The sequence below is a fragment of the Phoenix dactylifera genome, chromosome 12, assembly GCF_009389715.1.
Source record: "Phoenix dactylifera cultivar Barhee BC4 chromosome 12, palm_55x_up_171113_PBpolish2nd_filt_p, whole genome shotgun sequence".
NCBI lineage: Eukaryota > Viridiplantae > Streptophyta > Magnoliopsida > Arecales > Arecaceae > Phoenix > Phoenix dactylifera.
In genome coordinates this window covers 13082469-13107559 of record NC_052403.1, presented here as the reverse complement: position 1 = coordinate 13107559, position 25091 = coordinate 13082469, and the positions used below count along the sequence as shown (strand labels likewise).

General features: G+C 37.3%; 3 protein-coding genes and 1 non-coding gene across 12 annotated transcripts in view; 1 reads left to right on the top strand and 3 right to left on the bottom strand.

Annotated features, from left to right (window-relative positions):
- Nucleotides 1-6603, bottom strand: part of LOC103719696 (nodulin homeobox-like) — a 30566-nt gene extending 23963 nt beyond the window's left edge. For 4 of the 7 annotated variants that reach the window (XM_008809058.4, XM_008809057.4, XM_026809469.2 and 1 more), the window contains exon 1: nt 6280-6597. In XM_008809058.4, the coding sequence (XP_008807280.2) occupies nt 6280-6321 (42 nt within the window). In that variant the 5' untranslated portion in view covers nt 6322-6597. Of the gene's footprint in view, nt 1-6279 lie in introns of all 7 variants that reach the window. The other 3 variants (XM_026809467.2, XM_039132625.1, XM_039132626.1) reach the window with 2 other exon arrangements.
- A 986-nt stretch (nt 6604-7589) lies between these two features.
- TRNAN-GUU lies at nt 7590-7663 on the top strand. Its single transcript has one exon. It is a non-coding gene; the product is annotated as a tRNA-Asn (tRNA).
- A 2352-nt stretch (nt 7664-10015) lies between these two features.
- LOC103719697 lies at nt 10016-18229 on the bottom strand. Of its 3 annotated transcripts, XM_026809471.2 has the most exons (8): nt 17634-18229; nt 12065-12122; nt 11921-11992; nt 11684-11821; nt 11555-11603; nt 11377-11471; nt 11145-11269; nt 10486-10890 (listed from the first exon to the last, which is right to left on the bottom strand). In XM_026809471.2, the coding sequence occupies exons 1-8, from the start codon at nt 17777-17779 to the stop codon at nt 10821-10823; spliced, it is 753 nt and encodes a 250-aa protein (XP_026665272.2). In that variant the 5' UTR covers nt 17780-18229; the 3' UTR covers nt 10486-10820. The 3 variants fall into 3 exon arrangements, with proteins under 3 accessions (XP_008807285.2, XP_026665272.2, XP_026665271.2); XM_008809063.4 differs by lacking the exon at nt 10486-10890 and adding an exon at nt 10016-10424 and having other exon boundaries at nt 11684-11992; nt 17634-18175; XM_026809470.2 differs by having other exon boundaries at nt 10491-10890; nt 11684-11992; nt 17634-18199.
- An 844-nt stretch (nt 18230-19073) lies between these two features.
- LOC103719698 (sucrose-phosphatase 2-like) lies at nt 19074-24086 on the bottom strand. Its single transcript, XM_008809064.4, has 9 exons — nt 23861-24086; nt 23264-23347; nt 22876-23175; nt 22660-22761; nt 22301-22495; nt 21906-22196; nt 21367-21553; nt 19597-19643; nt 19074-19480 (listed from the first exon to the last, which is right to left on the bottom strand). The coding sequence occupies exons 2-9, from the start codon at nt 23321-23323 to the stop codon at nt 19388-19390; spliced, it is 1275 nt and encodes a 424-aa protein (XP_008807286.1). The 5' UTR covers nt 23324-23347; nt 23861-24086; the 3' UTR covers nt 19074-19387.
- Between the last annotated feature and the right edge of the window lie 1005 nt (nt 24087-25091).

The window sequence follows — 25091 nt, the reverse complement described above, 5'->3', positions numbered from 1 at the left end:
TTACATTGTACAAAAAGGACAAAAGAAAACAAAAAATGACATAAAGAGGTCTAAAACTAAGCTTGTAAAGTGGAGGTACGCCTTTATGGGACTATGCAATAATTGAATTCCATAAAAACTTGCAGTTTCTAAAACCAATCTTTTTTCACGAATTGGAATGTTAAGTCATAAGAGACTAATTGAGCATAATAAGGGCATAGTGGAGTTTGTCAAATTCCATGTAGCTTATATTTCTTCAGGGTTTTCAGAGTGTAGATAGTTGGACACTTCATACGAGAATCTGACACAGAAGACAATCCTTAGCATCCAAAATAGAGTGCATGTTTATAAAAGCCCAAGATGCCAAAAACTTAAAAAGAATTTTTGGGGCAAATTGTTAAATCAAAACTGACGTGCATGATAAAAACTTCAACTCTCGGATATTCCACAATATATCTCCAAATTTACAAACACTTACTAGCTAATTGTCAGAAGTTAATATAGTTCATTAATAGAATGGAGCTACCAAGGCATGATGGTTGTCAAGGAGCAACTAAGATTAACTAAAATGGAGTTGGAAGATTGTGCTTGTGAATGATAGTATGTGTTTCATCTTAAATGCAGACACAAAGGTTAAGGTTCTAATTCTGGCCTATGTGCAGTTAGGCAATGGTATGTGATACACTAGGGTGAACAGTTGTGGATGGTGCTTGTAATGACGAGTTTGTCATTATTTTATGTTTTTTTAAAGAAATGAAATTTAGCGGTAAGATTTCACATGCATTGACGGGGGGTTGGGTGAGAGACTTCTCAAGCTAGATGCAGACTAAAAGCTTATTACAAGTGCTTCATTAGGGAAATGTATAAACAAGTAGGAAGGCAATCCGGAGATATGGAAAGCATTATAAAAGTTATGTAGGATATGATATAGTTGGGGTTGTGTGCAGTCTTTTCCGAGTGTTAGAATTAGGCGACAAAAGATGAGAGACAAGAGGATCTAGTTAGCTAGGGGAATATTTAGTTTTTTGCTTTGAACCTGTGGACAAAGTGTTGGTCATGATGTTTGCTATGAGTAGAAGTAGATTTCAGGAGATAAGAGCAGAATTGAACAAAGGAGCAGCCAAGTTTTCAAAAACCGCTCAGCAAGTACATAGTGGTTAAGGAAGTTCATGGCACGCAGCGGATGATGCGCACCATGGCGGGTGACATAAGCCAAAGGCAGGCCTTTAAATTATATTAGTTTTTTTTTGTCAAAGTAACCTATTCAATGACAATGTCAAATTGTCAATAATCAATAAATCAATAATCATTAGAGTTTAACTGTGCATAACCATAAATTAATTGCTTCATCAGTTGTTTTTTCCTTGTAATGTTGAAAAAAAAATAATTATACAAGAATAGAGAATAAAGAGCATTGCAACATATAACTACTACCAAGAAACAAAGAGCAGAAGCACAGTGGTAGCAGGAAAGTGGGCTTCCTTTAGCTGCCAAGAGAGGAGTGATGAAAGAGGGAACATAAGCTTAGAAGAGGGAGGAAAACTAAAAAATAGGATAAAGGGGAAAAGACAACTAGCCTTCTCCAATAGATATCAATGCCTCTCTTCTCCTTCAGTAACCAAAAGAGGAGTAAACAGAAAGAGGCAACAAAAAGCTTTAGAAAAAAACAAGAACATAGAATAATATTAAGTAGTTGAATAATTATCAAAAGACCAAAGTGGTCTTATGAAGTAGCAGCACCCTTGACTTGAACAAAATCGCCTATCCTTTCTAAACAAATAGGCCAGCCTACCATGGGCTTATGGCAGCTGCCATGACATGTTTGGAGCACATGCCAGCACCATGGATGTGGATGTCATGTCCGGCAGCCAAGAGCCATGGCATGGCCGTGGAGGCTCTAAAGTACCATGGCAGCCACTGCAGCCTTTCCAAAACACTGGGACCATCTATGGTGATATTATGATAAGATATTTTCTTGTCCCCTAAATTGGGTTGGTAGTGAGTTAGGCTAGAACTCATGAAGTTTTATGTAATGAAGTACATGTTTGAGGAGATAGATTTCATTACCATGTTCCGTGATGTACCAGTAGCTTATGGATGGCATATTATTTTTTCATGGTAATTTTGTAAGGGTGTCTTTGTGTTTATGAGTTGGAAACTTGGAATCATTGTTTTAAAAGAGATCATCTAAACCCGTTAGACAGTCCGCCAGCTGCCCTGCATAGGGCCATCCTCCTAAGGAACCCCAGCTAGAAGAGCTACCTGAATATCAGGTGCACAAGCAGCTTGTCTAGGCCTTGGCAGCCCGGCAGGTTAGGTGTTGAACTTTTTCAGAAAAGGTTGGGCATCAAGATGAATGCCATAGTTACAACTTGCAAGTGATATTAATTTTAGATTAATTGTCCATTTCCAAATTTAAAGACTTGTATGCATTATTCTTCATTGGTCAAAGACACTTGTTGCATTAACGTATGGGTGTCAATAAGTTGAGCCGGCCTAGTAACTTATGAAGGACAGATTGTCCTCTATAGGGGCTTTGACAGGGTATAATAATCCATAAACCAGGTGCTGACTTTGTTCTCGGCCCCTTGGGCCATGAGCTTATAAATAAAAAATATTAAGCATTTAAATAATTATAACATATAAATTGGCCTTACGTATACACCTCCTAAACTGATTTCTGCAACCATATATCTACCAAAAAGTTATGGCAGAATAATGAAACAGTGGAAGTGCTCACACAAAAAGTGGAGCACATGCATAAGTTGGCAGTTCATGGGGTGCGAGACCTAGCTTCAATGATTATTTATGATCCTAAGTTAGGCTTGATCCTTAATAATGAGATCAGTTTAGGGGCGCAATCGAGCCAAGTCGAGTTAAGTAGCTAGAGACTCGAGATCGACTCGATTCTAATACCCAGGCTCGAAACTCGACTCGATATCGATCGAGCCTTAATATCTAAGCTCAAGCTTGACTTGATCAAAAAAAATATATATATATTCAGAGATTGACTCGGCTCGACTCGAATATCAACTAAGCCGTACTCAAACTCGAACCTTGGTCATACTTAAAAAATATAGTTAAAACAAAATATAACATAATATTATATTTTAAAATATTAAATTAATAATATATATTATAAATAAAATACAATATTGTTAAAATATATATATACTAAACTAGGCTCGCGAGCCTTCGAGCTGAGTATTTTGCTACTCTAGCTCGACTCGAGCTCGGTAACAGTGGAGTCGAGTCGAGCTTGGACCCGAGTCAAACTCGGGCAGCTCGCGAGCTGTTCGGCTCATTTGTACCCCTAGGTCCATTTAGGGCCCATGCCAACTATTGTCCAGCTTAAGCATGACTCATTGACACCCTTAAATTTATTTGAATCATTAAGCATTTTTCCTTGAATTTAAAATTAGCATTATTGCTTAAGTTGTTGAAAAAGCCTAAATTTTACTAGTTGATGTGTTATGTCAACTAAAACTAGGTCCTTGTTAACTAACAAAAAAAAGTCCTTTTTTAAATGTGAGTGCTTCCTTGATGTGCCTTTCTTCCTTTTCTAATTTACTTCAAATTTTCTAGTTACTTTTACATAGTTATGAACTTTAAAATCCATCTAGGATTCCACCTACGTACTAATGAAATCCTCTCGACTCCTATATATAGCAGTTGATTTTCAAAACAAAACTTAGAATGTATCCATGAAGTAGGCATCCATAGGCTAGAAGCAAATACAACAAACTTAGACTCTAAGTACAGATACCAATTAATGGGTTAAACATATGCGGCGGCTTGGATGTATCCATGGTTACTCAATGATAAGGTTTGGAGAGTAATGTAGGGGGTAGGTACAAAAATATACCATTATTTGATTCAGCATCTTCATTTATATTATCAGGGCAATCATTTTATCAAATTTTATGAACATAAGGAGCATGGATGAAGCTCATTATTTATTATATGCATATACCAATAGAAATAGACATGTCCCCATGTCCGAGATTTAGAAGATTCCCATGTTAATTTCTTTTGGACACTTGACACCCATGTCATGTGTCCTACTAACATTTGTCATCAGATTTTCATAATATTGTGATAAGATAGCAATCGGAAAATACCTTGAGAAATAGATGGCGATCCTAAAATTTATGAACCTCTTCAGGATTTACCACAGTTTGCGAAATTATAATAAGATCATAACTGAGCGCCAAAGAAATCAAAACATACTGTTGTATTAGCTCAAGTGACAAAGAATGCTGAGTTTCATCCATCTTTCTAGGAGGTTGGAGTTCGGGTCTACATTCTGAATGAAAGATCTTCCACTATCACTTGTTTAATACTTATACATGGTTTTTATTTTTATTTTAGTTTTTTAATATAATAAAACTTTTGCTTATCATCACTGCCTTGTTAGCATCAATGCGTTATGAATAAAAAGATATTACTACAAAATATCTTATATGTACACGCACATATATGTATACATAAATTCAAAAAATATATGTTTTTCTAAATATTATACGGGTGTATCAGCATATATTGATATAAACTTACATAAATAATCGCATTGTAAACTTACATGTCCATATGCATGCATATTTTCTCATTTATGTATGTGTTTTTGTATTTTCGCATATATGTCTGATGTACGTATAGGTGCTGCACCAAGCAACAGTTGCAAGACATCCATAGGCATGTCTATCATGCAGGTGGTTGCCAAGATGCCTAGACAACCTCCTATACTGACAAGCATCACAACAGTCTTGGTTTCACAAAAAATCGACTATTTCCATTAAAATTAGTCAATTGGCTTAATGTGAACACAAAGAGGTAATTTAGGCTCACAAGAATATGCATGAATGTTGAAACGTGGTGGTTCCGCCCAAAATTTTTCAAACACAATCTGCAAATTGAAGAAGAAATTGAGCCAAGGGATGTTGCATGGTGAGTTGGTTTATTCTAAGTCAATGGAAGACAATTAGGATGCAGTTGGAGCAAGATCCAATTATAGTTTTTATTCACATATCCATTTTACTTTAAAGGGAAAAACACTTAGGAATGACATGTAAGGGGAAAGTGACGGGCCCATTTGATCAACCCTAACAGCTTATTCAAGTTGGATAGGTTATGTAAGGTAGAGAGGTAAGATGGCCAAATTGATGGATCCTAGCAGTTTATCATGGTTAGGACAAAGTTAAGGAAAAGTGTGAGTGATCTGATTGGTCAGTATACAGGAAGAAAGGGGTTCCTATTAGATTAGGTTCATTACGTGTCTCATTCTGAGCAACAAGTGGTTTAAAAATCAACTTAATGCAAATCAGGGCATCCATAAGCTGTTTGCATTTCTTTAATGAAGAATGAGAATGATGTGTAAATGAATGGCTCAGATGATTCAATTATGTGAATCACATGATTAATTTAATTTACCGAGTTAAAATGCAATTAATAGTTCCAAGTTGTCTGAAAACTAATGATGCTAATCTGGTAGATCATGTGCCAAACCCCAGTACATTTTTCCTAGTTTATGCAGCCTAGCTCCTGTGCTGAATTGCCACTTTGTGAAAAGCAGGTGCTTTATGGGTCACAACTTGGGATGGACTTTAACCCATCCTCTGAGACAAAAAGGAGAACGCTTTTCCTGTTTCCAACCAACCTGGATCCATTTTCCAATGGCTCATTGTATCATATGAATGGGTCCATTCATGCATACAAAGAATTTTTAGATATGTTAAAAAATTGTTGTATATCGTTGTTCCCGCAAAATAGGTTCTTGTACCCCAGTTTCAACCGTAATTTTTGTTTAAAAAAAGTAAGGAAAAAAATCCATGTCTGTGAAGCTCATTTTGCATCATTAAGGTCGTAAAATTCAAAGTTACATGGGCAACTGCTGTCACGAGGCTAGTAAACACCAATAATTGATGATTTAAATTACCTACTCGGAAGAACCTAATAGAATTTAGTACATCTACTTCTTCGAGTTCTGATTATCTTGCACTTGTGCAAAGCTCGTCTCCTCATGTTTCAAATGGTGAAGATTTCCAGTTCGCACCAATTTTCATGCAAAGGCAACTAAACCTATCAACTCATAATATCAAAACCAGAACGTGCTGCAAACAATTTCGGCAACTTTTTTTAAAAGACAATCTAATCTGGTTTTATTTTCCAACTTCTAACATCGCCAAAAAAAAAAAAAACGGTTCTTTTCATAATACCAATAATCTCTACCAAAAAAAGAAAAAAAAATGGAGGATTCATGACCAGATTGAATGAAGAATAGAGTCACGACCCGGAACGAACCTGATCCTTGCTCGACGAGGATTCCTCCTTGCCATGCCTCATCTCAGGAAACCAAATCGACAGGAGGGATTCCGAAAGGCCCACCGACCCCGAGAGCCGGATTGCTACCGAGGAGCCTCGAGCCTCCGCGAGAAGGACCGACGAGGATGAGATAGGCGGTGTCGATCGCCGCGTATGCCGGAACGGACGGCGGAGACGTCACGGCGAGGTGAGCTTTTGGGTCGAATAGGGGAGAGAGAGGGGGGTATTGGGGTCGGTGGGCGGGCTACGGACAAAAACCACATTGGCTTGGGGGTGGGAAGGGATGCAAGCGAACAGTTTCCTGCGTGTCTCCAAGGACAAGTGATTACGAGCTTGACTTGAATCCTTTACAAAAATTTTAATAGTCAATACGTGAATTTTTGATGATTTATTTTTTTAAGAACAAATTAACCTCCTCTTTTAATCCATTACAGCAAACAAGATAGAAATAGATTAAAATTGAGTTATAAAGGTTTTGCACCTGTCTCTAATACGATGTTTGCCCCAAGTTTTGTTGTAGAATTTTCCTTTAGCAAGGCTTGTAGAGGATTCGCTCATGGCGCAAACATAGTTAAAGTAAGAATTTGTTACCAGATACGTACTTTTAAGGCAGTGTATCATGCGATAATAAATTTTACATAAGAAAATTTTTTTCTCACTTACAACAGAAAATGATGTTGAAAGGCACAAGTCATTGGATCTGACCTAAATCTCACCTGTTAAATCATTAATACTAATGGTTAGGAAAAATTAAGTAGATCCTACCGAATTTATTTTGAGAAATATTTGGCCCCAAAACTTCAAAATTTCCTATTAGTTCCTTAAAAATGTTTTTTCTGTATCAACATAGACTGGCTATCTATCTGGCTGTAACATCATTTTAAGGAACAGCTCAAAGGATGAAACTACCCTTATTCCTCTAAGCGGATTTGTTTTGGGAAAGAATTAAAAGACTCCAACCTAATTCCGTTTTACCACCTCCTTCCTCATTCTACTCTAATTTAAACACTAGAGGTCGATTGCCATCTTTGCGAACCTAGAATTGTATAAATCAAATTCTTTCACTAGTTGGTATATCGAGATACTCAACCAAGAACAAGACAATCAATACGAAAAATTAAGCACTCTGTTTTGGGTAAAATTTTAAGAACGAAGTTCAGGCCAAGCTAGGCCTGGGCATAGGCATCAAGCCTAATTTCTACAGTAGAGTTTAGCCCGAGCTCAACCCAATTTGGGGATAGAGAGATACTAAACTCACAACTATAATTAAGAAAATACAGAAAACAGTTGCTGGAGTAGCTCAGTTGGTTAGAGCGTGTGGCTGTTAACCACAAGGTCGAAGGTTCAAGCCCTTCCTCTAGCGATTTATATTTCCTTCTACTTTGTTTTTAAATTATCTTTTAAAATACAATACTTTTATCTGAAACAAAATAAACAATTTAAAAACTTGAAAAATAAAATAATCAAAAAATAAAAACAAACAAAATAATCAACATTTTTCTTAAAAATTTGGAGATAGTATCAAATAAAAATATATTTTTAAGTTATTTTGTTATATTTAACAATAAATGTCCTTATCTTTTTGATGTCCTTACATATACCATGACATAAAAACAAAAACTATATTTCGTTTTGCCTAATTTTGTTGAATTTTAAATATTAAATATTTTTATCTTCATGTATTGTACTTGGTCTTAATTATGAGTTTAGCTGTTCTGCACTTATCACATCAGAAAAATTAAGTCCATTCTCCTTGCAAAAATTAAAACAAAATAGTTGCTTAAAATAACAATAATTTTAAATAATAAATAAAACAGATATTATATTTTTGTTTCCGTTCTTTTTAAATGTATGTTAAATACTAAATATTATTATCTTCCTAAATTATATTGCATCGTATTATTGGTTAACCTATATTCTCCACTAATCATGTAATCCCAAGAAGAAAAATTTTCTAGAAAAAGAAAAAAAAAAACTCCTTGTCTCTCTAAAATACATATTTTGGAGAAGATGGTGGTGGGAAAGAATATTGATTTTAAATATTTTACATATTTGCATTAAAATTTGAAACTCAAATAATAAAAATAACTTATTGTATTATTACCATTATCATGAGCTTTAATAAACATACGACCTATAATAAAGTGATCAAACTCTTTCTTTCATAAAATTAGTTATCCATGACACGCAAACCTTCACTTTCGATACCAACTATTACATGCCTAATACAAATACGATGGTGAAATAGAGAAAAAGATCGAAAATTTCACTTTGAAAGGAACCAACATCCTAGGATCCTCTCGAGAAGGCTTTCATGGCAGCTCACCCTCTTTAGAGATCAGTTGGCTTCAGCTGGCCACCGAATCCCTTCTCCTTCCCCCCACCTCTCTCTCTTTCCCCTCTCTATGGAGGCAGTCTTCTGTCCCCTATTTTCTCCCTTTTAATGCCCCACTCTCTCTGGTTAGCTAAAATAGTTGCCTAGTAAAGTTAGACGAGGAAGACTAGTCAAAGCAAGGACAGGAAGACTGCCCCTTCTAAAATGACTAGTATAATTTAGCTAACCTTATCAAAGCAAAAACATTAATGCAGATTGAATAACATAGTATCATTGATAACATACGACTCCAATGAGAAACCAGCATTTTTACCAAAAAAAAAAAAAAGAGAAACCAGCATCAGTACAAATGCAAAGACACTAAAACACACAGAACTGAGACAATTCACATCAGAGGAGATAGCAGGGCAGCATCGAAAAAAGAGGTGGAGGATATGAGTTTGGATTTCACCTGATTAGGATGCAGCTTGGACCCAAATTTAGGTCCGTCCTTGGGTGGGATTTCAATCCCAAAGCATATGGTCGCAGTCTGGATAACAATAGATGGAAATGACCTAAGAATGGAGTTGAGATTATGAAGATTGGGTTTGAGAGAGAGAACTAGAATGCTATAGAACATGGTCAATCTTCCAGCTGATAGGTTCATTGAAAATATCATCAATTAGCTGAAGCTAGAAACTACATTGGAATCATTCATCTTATGGCTTCAAGTGCTTCCTTGCATACTTACTGTGCTGATAGGTACGGTGCATCATTTGAGACCAAAATTGTTCTCGTACTTCTAAGTCTTGGACCACCTGACCTCAGGCATGCTTATCAGGACATGAGAAGATGCACAATGGATGGCTTTTTACCTCAATCTAGTTCGATATAGATTAATGTGATCTCACCTAAATAGAGCATTAAATAAGACAATGTGAGCCTTGGAGCACTCTTTAGAAGACAAGCAGAGAATCTATGGAGCATTGACACCAGACCGCAAACTAATGTCAGAAGAAAGCCCAAGCAGAAGCTGGCATTCCTTCGTTTACAGCTTGAGAAGTATAACACATCATCACATTCAATACGAGTAACGTATGGAGAGGAGAAAACTTCAATGAAATCCATGGTAACTACTGATTAGTTACAAAATGGAATCAAATACTTGACAGCAACTTATAGAAAAGGAGCAAAACCTGCAACTTACCTATGCCTTGAATAACCTTCCACCTGATTTGCACACCCCTAATTCATAAATTCACCTCATAAATATTCGCTGGTACAGCTAATTAGTTTTATTTTTCCTTTCTTAACCTGATCGCATGCTCTCCTCTTCGGAGAGGATCTGAACTCCTTTCGATGGTGCTTGTACTAATAAGGATAAGAGATGAATCAAGCTATATAGCAACTAACATGATAAGAAGCTTATGTGGTATGCTGTCCCTACTTCAAAACAAGTAGTTACAAAGTCCCAAGGATTTATGACAATGCTTTAATGCCTCAATCCTCCTACATATGTAAGGCGACGATACACCAGAGAATGAAATTCTCGATCACTACAATATGCTGCATCAAATCCTTTTTACCCCAGAAGAACATGTACAGAAGCACAAACCTCTATTTGGAGAATTCAATCAAGCAAGTGTTTTGTAGTCGTTTCCTTCAGCTCATCCAAAACTAGTAAAGAGGAAAACTGGAAAGGAACAGAAGCAACACGCCAGCAATCTGATATGACATGCCGATTCCAGCCTCTCAACATTCTATTGGGGTCTTACAAGCCAAACCCTTAATTATATGTCTGCACTGGAACCTAGAATAAGAATCAAAACAAGTTAATATTTATGCTTAAATAATATTTGAATGGAGCAGGTGAATGGAGCAGGTGATGTAAGCTCTGTCAGTGGACTGCTGAACAAAATATATATATATATATATATACCTGACTAATGAAGTAAGTTCTTGTTCAACATCCAAACATCAATAGTTGAAATTATTTATATTTATTCTTTAGAGCAACAAGGTAATGATAAACTAGTCTAACTAGACAACATGGCAACTGTAAGATAGAACTTATCATCCAACTTGTATTATGCCTAGATTCTAACTTTTTGAAATTAGATTTTGCCTCCATTCAAAAATCATCTCATCCTAACCTGCAATAGATGGGTACAGATAGGATTGCCAGCAAAGACAGGTTAGTTGGTTTCTACCATAAGAAGTTATAGCATCCTTGTTTCCTGTGATTTGAGAACCTAAACTTCAACCTGAGTTTAAAACTGCAAAGATGCACCCACATCTGATGAGAAAGTTATATCCAAAAGACATCAAATTTCTTTTTCCTTTGGTATCCTAAGAGTATGTAAATTCGATCTATTATCATAAATAAAAGATGTCGCAATGCTTCCAAAGTACAAAAAGGCGCATCCTCTCTGTTTTGTGCCAAGTTGCTGGAAGGAAAAGAATTCTCAAACTACACAGAACACATTTAGATCATGCAACAATAATTGAAAGTCACAAGTGAGATAAATACCAGATGGCATCATTCAGACTGGAATCTGAGAGGCAAGGGGAACTAGCAACCTTTGAAGTATGTTGTGAATCATTGATGACTTGATCTGGAATCTTACACTTTATATTCAAGTTGAATGGTGCAATCTGTAATGTTGCTACAGAATGAGGAAACTTCTATAGATGCACAACTATGAGAGAACGTGAGCATAGAAATGCTAGAACACAAGAAATTGTCTTGTAAACAATAATACCTTCTTGCTGTATCGGAAATCACGCTTGGGCAGGAAATACAGGGGTAAGTTGAAGGTATTCGAACTTTTGACCAGCAAGAACAATTTAGATGGGCCTACAAATAATAAAAACTTTTCAAAACAGAGTTTGATTAATCTTTTGCATTAAATAAAAATGACATGTCACCAAAAAAAAAACCTGCATAGGAAGAACTTCCTGCACCACTTGTTATTAGGGCCCGAATAGCCTGTTCATAGTTCAAAGTTAACATAAGGGAAAACCATTTTCCATGATGGAACAGAGAATATCGCAGTAAGAGAAATCAACCTTTCTTGCAAGAGCGTCAGCAACTTTACTTTTGGTGCTGTCCTTTGCACTTCCAGAATCAAATTTCCCATGGAAAAATAACATCTGGTAAACATGTTGAGGTCGTAGAGGACTTGCTCCAAGAACCATAGTAACTCCCTGGATGTTAGGCATTTCATCAAGTGCCTCTTGAAGAGCAGAAAGTAAACTAGAAATGGAATTCATCAATTTTTCCAGCCTCTTGATTCCCTGTTTCACCTCTCTTTTTCTTAAGTTATGCTTCCTCTGAAAAGATGCCTTTGATTCTGTAGGTGCTAAAACTGTCTCCTCCTGAAACCAGATGCTATCATGATCTGAATATTACATCCCAAACATTTTAATACTGAGAGATTGTTAACATACCAAGCTTTTATGATCTTCTTTTAGAGTATCATATTCATTTTCAAGGTGCTGCAAAATCCTGGAAAGGTGACACCAGGAACATTATAAAATATTTCAACTCATATTCAAATTTAACTATTGCAATTCTGTGAAAGGCAACAAGAATAATTATGACGAACACATATTCAAATAGATGCAGAATTTCATGCTTGCTAACATTAAAAAGCTCTTTAACCATCTTGGAGAGCATAACTGAGGCTATCAAGGAACTTTTATGCTCTGGTTGCTGATTTGCTGATGATATCCAAAGATTGCAGATTAATAAAACTTTTACTATTCTTTCAAAAATTGCAAAGTTTTATTTGAATAACAACTTTTATATGTTAGAAACGATAAGCGTGTTTGGACATAATTAAAGATCATAACAATTCATAAAGTTATGTGCTTTTTAAATTTGAAATAACAAATTATGCTTTTACAGATTTATATGTTTGGTTATGTGGTGCTAATCCAAAAGTTCTCTGATATCATATAATTAGAGGTTCTACTCCTACAGAATTTTCTCTCGGCTTATCATCCTCTATGTTTCCAATTTTGATCATTTTTCGTCTAACGAACACACGCCTCATATCAAGAGCTTGAGTACTGGTATGGTCCTGGTACCTGTATCTCTGTTGGGTACCAACATGGTACTGGATGCCAGCAAAATAAAAGGCTACACCAACTATCATATGTTGATATGATATGGTACCGAGGGGCATACCAAATACCAGTTTTCGATGATACAGCTAGTGAGGACTGGTACAAACCAGCACTTCAACCCTTGTCTCATATAAAAAATAAAGGGTGTCCCAATGCACAAGGCTACTGCCACTACAGGGTCTGGAGAGAGTTTGATATATGCAGCCTTACCCCCATGCACAGAGAAGTTGTTTCCATGTTTCAACTGGTGTCACCCAGATCATGAAGGAGCACCCTTATCCTTGTGCCAAGAGCTGCCCTCTATAGCCCTTGACTCATATAAAATATCCAATATAATCAAAAGCTTTAAATCAAGAAAAAAGATCGAATCCTGAAAGCCTTCAAAAGCAGCCTAAAATTGAGATGAACATGTTCTTCAAAATGAAGCAGGAAAACTTAAACAAATCACACCCAAGTTAAGGAAGGATGTTTTTTTTAAAAAGAAAAAAGAAGAGTAAGAGGGGGACTAAAAAAAAAAAACTTAATACATGAATCTTTACTCAGATGCTTTACATCGAAACCTTAGTATGTATATTATATTTCCAATTTCCAAGTTTCTAACATACTCCCAAGTATCCCCGCTCAAGGAACTACATCAAACTTTTTGATTTTGAAAATAATCCTCGCCTTATAATCAAGTTATAAAAATATAGGGTACAGAATTCTCCAAAAACTCAGCAAGCATTCAAGAACCAACCTCTCGCATAAATCTTAGTTGAGAAGATCAGGCATTTATGGCTTACTTGCTTATATAGGTTTGGGAAACCAGCAAGGAAAATTTTTTGGTTCCCCATTATTGCATATGCCATATTGGTGCTTACCATAACTATTTTTGACTACATAAACTTTAGTATATCAGTAACTATAAAAAAGAAACCCTATCCCATTTGAGTTATCAAAGGCTAGATATGTAAGTAATTAGATATGCTAAATTTAAATGACTTTGTTCAAATTATTCCCTTCTCCAATCTGAAATTAGAAATGCCATATTGCATATTTATCTTTAGCCTGAAATATATGTTCCTGAAGCAAACTACCGCACACATTATATCAATTGAACCAATAAACACCATATAACAACCATCAATCTGCAACAACAAGCTCTGTCCTAATTTTTTGGGTTTTGTTATATGAATCCTTCTTTGCATTTAACTCCTCTAATGTTAAGGCCCCTGGTATAACAAGTCTCATAACATTCATGTGTGATGGTTTAGGTCTTCCTCTCCTTTTTCCCAAGTTCTAACTGTCCAACACTAATGCAAGCACCTCTTCCTACCAAGTCATCCTCAGATATATATACAAATTTGATACTCTCACATATAATCAAGCACACTATGCAAGACATGCAACATGATGATGCCCAGTGTGACCAGCTAAGGCATCAGTCAAAGTAATTTAATCATCAGAATTTGAGTATGGTCAGAAGAGTGCCTCCATGGTGCTTCGGCAAAGAAGACCAACCAAGCCACATGTTTTGTTAAGAATGATGGAGCAATACAATTGTGGCTTTCCTTACTAGAAACTTTACAAGAAGTAAAATACATATAACATGAATAAGGAAAGCCTCAAGAAACTCTTGGAGGATAAGACAAAATAGAGTATCAACAGTGCCTGGTCGTTATATAGGTTGAGACTCCAATAAAACTGGTCATGGACAAAGTGGTTATGATACTGCAATGAACTAATATGGAAGCACGTTTGTCATGTCCCCAACCCCAATTCATGAACTGAGGGTTGTGTCAACCATCGCATACTCATAGGGAACCCTCCCTACAAGCATGCAGGACATCTCAATATGATATCATAAACATACAGCAGAACAACCTTAAATAAAAATATGCAAACTTTTATTTCAATAACTAACTCAATATTTAAATATCACACAATTCTAATATTATTCTAAGGTAATACATCAATTTAAATGAACTTTAATCTAAGATAATATGTGCCAAAATTCTGCTAGTCGCTCTCCCATATTGAAAACCCCGATCAAGCTAGTTCTCTAAATCTGTAAAATAATAAGAAATCATATAATGAGCTAGACAACTCAGTAAGCAATGATCACTTTAGCTAGACAATTCAAAGTTCAAACAATTGAATAATAATTTGTAGAAAATAAGTATATATACCGTACTAATATACGAATCAAATCTTTCTTAAAATATTAAATTTTAGTTCATAGATTCAAATTCTTTCAAATATTCAATTCATCTTATCAATCTTGAGCTATGACCACATCTTCTCTGTGGCAGGGTCATAACACTGGCTAATTTTCTTACGGCGAGTTGGGCATCATCTTGCAGCAAAGTTCTTTAGGATCGTGTATCTGCTTGCGGTATGTCACTCATCATCTTGGACACAACCTCAGGACAAATCATGTGCCAACGTATTATCCCTCATTGGCGGGATCCTCAACATAGCCAGATCGAAATTCAAATAGTTCTAGATTTTATATTTCAGTTCTAAAATCATGTAGTGTCAAAATTAATCGATCATATCCATAATATGATCATATATTGTTATAATATTCCAAAATAACATATTTCGTAATAATATACTATCTATCAAATTCATGCATCATAAATAATACCACTCAAAAGTCATGAATACAATAAGTTAATGATTGCTGATAGAAACGAATACCTGGCTTCAAGGGAATGGGCAGAGACCCGGATTTACCTTTTTCCAATCAAAGGATCAGAATAGGAGAATGGAATGGGACTAGACCATAAATTTAGAAAAAGTAAAATATTACTTATTTTGCGAGCGAATCCAAAGTATCAGTCCAATCAATTTCAAAAAATTTTCTAAAATTCTGGTATTTAAAAATTATATTTTTAACAAAATTTATCATGATCATTCCAAAAATAAAAATTCTAATTCAATACTCTCATAGGGCGGACCAAGCAGAAGTGCCCAACACCCCGGCTGGTCTAATCAAGACAAAACTCATCTAATCATATTCGAACTAGGGTATAGATGTTCAATAGAGATCGAAAGTGACCAAATCTAATAGTGTCTAGAAAATGCCAAGATGGGGATTCGCATGCTGCCGTCGATTATGGATCAGGGCCCTTCATCAGGGTTGATCCAAAATCACGAAAAAAGGTATCTTACTGGATCAATCATCTCTAGAGAAAGAGTAGAAAAAGAAAGTCCAGTAGAAAGAGAAAGAAAATAAAGAAAGAGAGAGAAAAGAGAAAGAAAGAGGAGGAGAGAGAAAGAAGAGAAAGACTATCTTCTTTTTTTTCCAAAAGAGGGGAGAGTCTGTCTCTCCCTTTCCTCTTCGGTCAAAGAGGGTAGCAACCCATGGTGGCTTAGCCTCAGGTAATGGTGGTCATGATAGCTCTCAGTCGCAATCATCACCGACAACAGTGGCCGGCTGGTGTAAAGAAGAAGAAGAAGAAGCGAGAAAGATCAATCCACACGAATCTCGGCTAAGATCACGGTCGATCACCTAGGCCAACAGCTGCATAATCTTAGGGGGTCCCAACAGGCACCAAAACCCGGCCAAACCCGGCAGCAGCAAAACCTGGAAGAAAACAGGGCCAAAACAGGGCACCTTGTTTCGAATTGAAGTTCCGGCAATTTACCAGTCCAAATCTACAGCAAATCACTGCTAAAATATCAAGAGAGGGAGAGAAAAAGATGGGGAAAACTTACCTCGATCTGGCGAGGTAGTCCAGCGGCTCCTTTCGGTGACAAATCAAGGAAGAAGATCCGGAAGAGGAGCTTGGAATTGCCGATTGGATCTCGGGTGAACTCGAAAGAGGTCTTTAAATAGGCAATTCCAGCCCTTTTCGGCCGATCTTTGGATTACAATAGGATTTCGATCACCATTGCGATCGGGGAGGAAGAAGACTCCCAGCCGGAGTCTTCCTCCCGATCCTCCCTCATGTGCGTCGCACGTGAAGCCTTGGGCCAATAATAACTGGGTCAGTCAAGTGGACCAGGCCCAGTCCACTAGGTTTTACAACGTTTAAAGACATCATCGACAAGGGTAACATTAAGAATTTTGCATCTTAATAGCTTAGTTACTAATTTGATTTAAAGATGGGAACAAACCTAAGCCATATCGAGTTTTATGTGATCATAATGTATCTGATTCCCATCTCAGCACAGTATGCAAGAAGGGGGCTACTACTAAATTTAGAGAATGTGTATTTACTTATTCCTCAAGTTCTCCTTTAACAATAGTTTATGTAGGGGTTTAGATATAAAATTTCCTTCATTATGTTGATGAGGACATCCATTAGCATGTGGAGATATCGCTCTAATTTAGTGTCTTATATTGCTTCTTGCATTGTTCCTGAGGATTTAATCTTCAGAAGGCCTTTGAAAGTTCCTTCTTCTTGCTTTAAAACTTTTTTTTTCTTTTCAGGTGCAATGAACCACCGAATATCTCAATAAGATAAAGAATCCAGGACTTTCCTGTAAACTGCAGAAAACGCTCAAAGAAAGATACATCTCAAGTAGTGGAGAAGTTAGAGAACAGATTCCAAGATCCCACATAAACACATAAAGCGAAATTCTCGTCTATCCAAAACAATAAATGATAAGAGATAAGGCATGCTGGTCTCAACATTCATACCAGCAATGGCGTACAATGCACAATTTTGACTAAGCGGAATGTATGGAAACGTTTTCACCGAACATGCTTTCGGCATCAATTGATCGACAAAAACTCTCTTTTTTATTTCTTTTTTCCCTAACGTCAGTCAAAACGATTAAGACTTCCAAAACCCACGATCCAGCAATCCAACAAAGAATGAGCCAAAATCAGACGAAAAGGGGCCTCGATTGAGAGAGAGAGAGGGGGGGTTAGGGTTCTGAAGCCTGAAGGGCTTACGAAGGGATCTGTTGGTGCATGTAGAGGACGAAACCGAGGATCTCCTTGACGATGTGAAAGATTTCAGATCTTCCCAAGCCATCGGCAGCTGTCTCGATCTCTGTAAACCTTAACCCGACTCCGCCACCTTCCCCGCTCGATTCCATTTCGCCCCTCGGAACCGTGGCAGGGACGTCGTCTCAAATTTGAATATCCGCGGCGGACGAAATTCCGCGTCCGAGGATGGACACGTGAAACGCACGTGATTCTCGGGACACGACGTGAGCCTTGTACTGTGAACGAACGCCCGAGTCCACATGAAGTTCTATCCTAAAATTAGAAGGAAAATGAACATTAGGGCTTGTTTGGCCCGATCATCTTCGTCTAGCCGGCCATCCTCTAAAGATCCACCCAAGTCCCAAACTAGATTCTAACTTATGGGTTTGTTGGTCTACGAGAAAAACAAAACCCATGAAGGAAGGGTTGACATGGACCAGACTTACATGGACTTCCCACCCCTATTTTGAAGGGTTTAGATACAATGAGGGATTGATGTGCCGAGTGACTATTGGCTCGATCCATAGGACTGGGCCTATCTAATAATTTCTTCATAGTTGGTGCTTATTTTGGAGAAATATTGGCATGTTGACTCATCTAGCCTAGCATCTTCTAAAAATCCAAAGAAGTTCTAGCCTAAATCCTAACTCGTGGACCTGTTGGTCTACGGGAAGAATAGGACCTATGGAGATCTTTTTATCTTCTTATAGGATTCCAACTTGGGCGAAAAGGAGAAGGGAGAAGAGTTGGGTTGATACGGACCATGCTTAAATGGACTCTGCAATCGACTAATCCAACAACAAATTTAGCTCAAATCCCGTTGGATTGTCCAAACAAAGCCATAAAAAACCGCTTTTTGATAAAATTGCTATCCAAATTGTCTCCTAGTTTCTCTCCTATTTTTGGTTACGGCCTACATTGCTCAAGTTAGAAAGGATACTTACTTGGTGAACTCTCAAAAGAGTGCAAGCAGACATCAAACAATCAATGCTTTTTCTTTGCTCAACTCTCAATTCTATGTAGAAGTGAAAAATTGATGCAATAGGATCGTCCCGAAGGAAGACAAAGGCGGGAAAAAATTAAGGTTTGTCCAAAGAACCTAGCAGAAATTGAGCTGAATTTTCTATTATAGCTGAATTTTCTATTAGATTTATAGATTAGAAAGTTCATTTAAGCATGCGCCATATTAACCCAACAGCACCCTAGCTTGAATCCTATGGCAAAAAAAAAAGACCACCAGGCTGGGATTTAGGCCAACAAGCAGAACCAATTTAGATTTAAATGAGATTTTAGCAGGTGCGTAGCTTTAGGTCCATTGTGCAGTTAAAAGATACAAAGCACCATCACAGTAAGCAATGAAAAGTTTGGTCCTTCTAGGATTCAGAATCCCCATCAAATTTCTGATATTTGAACATTTTAGATTGCTAACTAAAAACGGCACACAATAATGTGTTCTTAAAATAAGCCTTCTCAAACAGTGATGTAAAACAATCGAGATGGTATTGTTAATACCATTCTCACAGAATTCCTCAGAAAATATAAGATTCCAAGAGCAACTTTACATCCACAAATTGAAGAAATATTAGAAAGTTCTCTGAACAGCTCCAACACAGCATAACTGGAAAAAATGACTCCAAAATAGAGCATTATTCTAGTCCATAATTATTATATGTTAATCAGATAAAATTCTCCCGCAGTTAGTGGGAAAAATGCATAACCTACAACACCCAGGCATGTTGATCCTTCGCCTCATATCCTTCAAGCCATGTCTGATGGACATGCAGCCAGACAAAGCCATCTGGGTTTTCAGGCTGACAAATAATGCAAATCAGACATCTCAGATATAGAAGCACAATATGTCAAAGTGAAAAGACACATTATAAAAAACAGTATATAAAGTAAAAAGTCATTCTTGCAATTCACTTACCTTTGATTTCAGAAGAACACTAGTCAAACAACATTGCGGCCCTTCATCTGCGACAAGAGGACCAGTACTGATGAGGCATGGTTACATGAAAAAAAAAAAGGGGGAAAAAAGGAGAAAATAGAACAGATGGAACAGCAGTATTCTCCAATAACCCTTTTAGCACAGCCATAAAATGGCACCAGTGTTAAAAGTCGGCTTAGATTGGCAATGGCTACTACCAATTTGGGTTCTAATTGCAAAACTGTGCAATACAGTATGTTTGTGTTGGTGAGTCATATAACACCTAAAATTTTTCCCTTTAGCTTTTAACTGATCTCATGCAATTTTTCTAAAGCTCCTACTATTTCTTTCAAATTCAACTCTGTAGGCCGCAATCCAGTAAATGTGCTTGTTTAATAGTTCCTTGCATTATGTTTGTATGGTTGCAGTATCTTTCAGCAGTCGATTTCAAATGATGACCAATCATTTATTCAACTATGTAGGCCGCAATCATTTATGTTTGTATGGAGCATGCCAAAGCATGCATTAATGCACATGTGCATGCATGCTGACATGCTTGCATACAGCGACATGTACACACACACACACACAAACACATACATGCATGCATATATATGATAGGTACATGAGGATTACTAGAGTGCCCGAAGAATGAAAAGAGAAACAGCATAAATACTTGTAGCTGATTAAGTCATATTATCAAGCTGGTGACTTGATACTAGGACTCTTTAGATCATTTCCATGAAACATTTTTCCAATATTGTCATTGATCTCCTCCTTACCAAAAAAATGTCTGCCTGTTCACGCTCATTCAAATGATAATTGTTTGCCAAGTCATTGGATTGTTATCAGCACTCAACTCATAAAGCCAAAAAATACACATCATCCCATGTGTCCTAAAAAAATCCATGGCACAACTATCATAGAAGTTGTTGGATCACTCCACATGGACTTTTTCTCTTCCATCAACACTAAAGTACAGCAGGCGCCAAATTCTGTGCAAACTCACCACAATTCCCTTCCTTCAACACCAAGACACAGCAGGTGCCAAATTCTGTGCAAACTCACCACAATTCCCTTCCTTCAACACCATGACATGGTCTCCATCCACCTACTACAAGTCCCTCACTGCCTTCCCTACTCCTATAAATGTCTCTAACAAATACGTATCTTAGTTGTAGTTAAATTTTATATTATTTATTACTTTTATTTCTTTAATTTTGTCTTGCATATATTGGATGGGCTTTGGTTTAGAGTGATCCATCAATTATATTGAGCCAGTCTCAGGGAATTTGATTTTATACTAGAAAAATTTCCATGAGCAAACCTGACTATTATTTCTAGTTTTATCTTTTATAATATGATATCTCCTTTGCTTACTACATACATTATGCATTATTTTGTTTTATTCCTATCATATGTGACAGAAAAAGGTGATTATCTCCCAATAGGAATTAAAAATTGAATAAGCCTCTTCTAAAGCACAAATATACAACTCAGCAGTGAAAGGCTGATCTTAAGGGAAAGCATACGGTTGCGTGTACTTGCAAAACATAAGTACCTTTTCCCAAATAGGTTCAACAATTCCATCTACCCCTACTCATGATGCTAGATATTTAGTAAAGGCTTAAGAATAGTTTATGCACAAAATTGAAACATATAGCTTCATAGTTTCAAATGGAAAATGAGAATTACATAAAAGTCATCTGTCAAAAATAAAGATCAAGTAACACAAAATTAATTAATGTTGGTTAAATTTCTAAAACTCACCAGCCAACTCCCACTTATCAAACTTCACCAGCCAAGCATCTGAACTGATCTGTGAAGTGAAAACTTTATCAACCCACACTCGGAACTGTTTTCCTTGTTTATCACCATAGCATGGTCCAAATGCATTGATGAATTGTTGAAGAGAATGCTCAACTCCAGAGGGATGAATAACCATTGCCGTTGGATGCTGTCAAACCCATATAGGCAGTGATTAGTTTATACAAGTTGTCCGATAGGCAGATGGGATACCCAGAAAGATCATAACTTTAAAGCACTGGAGAAACCTATAATTGCATTTTGTTTTAACAGCCAGAAATGACAGCCATAACCATTGGATGTTGTAAAAATGAACTTATAACTTTATAAAGCTATCAAAGAGTCAAAATGGCAAATCCTCAAATGGTCAGTAGGTGATCAAAAGATGTATCTGAGAAGATTCTTCTTATGAAAACACAAAATGACAATCCTTGAAAGGCATACACTACAAGTACAGTGAGAAAAGAAGAAAGGAGAGAAAATTTGATAATTATCATACTTACACAAACAGTCTTCAAATTTTGGATATGCTCTTCCGACTTTTCAACTTCTGCCCGACGCCACCTTTCATACAACAAGTAAAACTTGACTACTTCACAAGCAGGGCTGACATTGTCTGGCTTGCAACACGACAAGTCTGGAACATCTCTCGGGGATGTATTGGGACCTAGCTTAAAGTGGCCAACAGCTTGGATAATACCAGCCGCACATCTTTCAGTTGCGTGAATTATCTTAGGGTTGTTTTTGGCATTTTCCGCGTACCATTGCAACAATTCCTCTTGGGCATTTTTGACCTAAAATTTAAGAGGGTAAATATTGTAAAATTGATATAACATCCGTTCATGCAGCAAACTCTACACTATTGAAGAATCTAGCAAATTTCTTTCAAACGACCCACCATGACACCATAAACATCTGGAATACTGAACAATTCAGCATCATTGCCAGAGTCACCACAAACAAGAGTATTAACAGGAGGTTTGCCATCTGACTTGAACTTTTTAAGCAAATAAGCAAGAGCCTGTCCTTTGCCAGCACCTTGAGGTAATATGTCAAGATCCATTCCACCACTGTAAATTATTTTCACATCCAACTGATTGACAATAAAAATGAAAAATAAAAAGCAAAAGAAAAGGTAGGTGTCAAGTTAGAGGAATTTTGCAGCATTTCAAAGGAAAAAAAAAAAAATCTTTGGTCCAAGGAAAATGTTTATGCTATAAAATGAGACTGCCATCTTCCAGTCTCAAGTAGTATTACCCCACGTTTCTCCAGACGTTGTGAAAGAGACTTTATCACTTCTTGAGCATGCCCCTTGTCAACATAAAAGCTAACCTTGTGGGGGCGCTGCTCTGTTTCTGACTGCACATGCATTTTTCAAATATATCAACCTCCAAATTCTAATATGATCAGAAGCTCATCGACAATATAATGCAAAAGAACAACATAAAAAGACTAAAAGTTACATGATTTTACCTGAAATGACAGTTGCGGAAACTTTGATGTTTCCTCAATAACAATGTTCCGATCCCATTTCTGATTCAAAACATTCTCCCAGCCATCATCGGGCACCATTGATTCACCATATGTTATCTCCGTACCAACCGACATGATTGTTATGTCTGGTGTCAGCATGGGCTTCTCTTTCCTTAGCTGCTTGTAAAGCGTAGGTGATCGGCCGGTCGAGAAAACCAGCAGAGAATCGTGGCGGTAAAGGGACTGCCACAATGCATTGAACCTTAGCAGGGAGAGATTCTCAGGATCATGATGATCAACCTGCAAAGAGAAAAGAACTTCGGTGACATCAAAGGGACATCGTTACAATTGAATCCATGCAGTGGATGAGGCTGAATCTAGACCTCACCATCGTATGATCAAGATCCGAAACAATCATGAGACGGGCAGGACCATTGAGCCTATTCATTTTCTTGGAAGACTACACAAAACCCTGCAGAGAACAGCAATTAGATTGTTTAGTGTCAAGAGAATGCAATAATGTCCTTTTTTTCCCTCATAATTTGTTTCTCGAGTGTCGACACGAAGATTTGGATTTTTCATCATGAAATTTGGGTTTTCAAGTATCAGCAACAACCTATCAAATTTTCTGAAAACCTGATTATCAATGGGGCACATCGATTTGCTTTTAAAATTATTATTTTTTTTTCTTTTTTGAGTATCAGCAAGGGCAAAGCACTCTAGAAATTGAGAAATCATACAGATATCCCCAAAAAAAAAAACAACAATAGAACATAAATGGAATTAGCTTCAAACTAAGCAACTCCCCCCAATCTTTCGATCAAAAAAATAATATATTATCGGTTTATTAAGTTCATTTAGCCAAAAAAGAAACTGAGAAAACAGTCTTTAATTTTTGAGGAAACGGGGGAAAACGAGCAAATTAATAGCAAAAGTAGAAGCCAAAGTGAAGCCGATGGGAGATAAGATGGAGTGGAGAGATTACCAACGGGTAGATTGATCGATTCGCTGCGGCTCCAGGAGATTAGGGCTCGGAATTTTGATCGCTGGGAGCTAAAGGTCGGGCTTTTCAGGTGAGTTTCCGCCTCCCGATGCTGATAGATGAGGAGATGGCGACGGAGAGGAAATGAAGCTATATTCTCGATCCAAAATTCGATGGGGGCGGTTCCTTCGTAAAGATGACCACATGGGACGGTCGAGAACAAACAGATTTTTGATGGTGACCCAGCACCGGTGATAGGTTGGATGTAGAAGCCCGAGTGGGACGCGTTTCGAGATATCTCGGGTACGAAGAGGATAGGGGTGCAAATGGATCGGGCTGAGTCGGATCGTTTTTTTGTTCGGATTCTAATTTTAGATTCAGATCCGACTCGATTGAAGATCGGATTGGATTGAATCGAGTCCGAGTCGAGTCCGAATCAGATCCGGCTCCGAGTCGGATCGGATTTGGATCCAAATCGGATCCAAAAAATTGTGCTTTTGGAAAGGATATGGACAAATCTAATTTGGTCATATCACAATTATGAGGTGCTGGGTGGCCCATGACTCGAAAGACTTGCAATTGACCTCCAGTCAGAACAGATGACCCCTGGCTAAGTCGGCCTACAAGCCAAATTTCATATCACACTATTTTTTGTCCATATGATTGATTGGACGGAACTTGGTGTCTCCCGGCTCCCCACTCACGAGGACAAAAAAAAAATCCCAGACCTTCTTCCAAAATCCAATTCCATTGCAGAAAACTGGCACATGACCCATATTCAGTTCGGTGTTTCCTCACTTCCTCCCTACAAAAGTTAAAAAAAAACAGAAACCAAAAAACAGAAGGAAAAAAAAAAAAAAAAAAGCTAGACACCAGAGGTATCAACAGTGTAATAGACCGAGAGAGGACCCTCACGGATCAATAGTGCTACGACCCATACAAAAAAAAAAAAAAAAAAAAAAAAAAACTCTCTTTTGCTTTTTCTCCCTCTTTCTTTCTCTCTTCGAATCCATTTGGATCGGACCAGGTCCGTTCGGTGAACCCAAACCCGACCCAGACCCGCGGGTCCTAAAATTCGGATCGGGCCGGATCTACGCGGATCGGGCTGGGTCGGGTCTCGGATCGACCCGACCCATTTGCAGCCTTAGAAGAGGAGCGACGAAATCTTCCGCCCCCATATGCTCATAGAGCCGTAGATTGGATGGTTGCTTATATGACTAAGCTTTTCGACGGT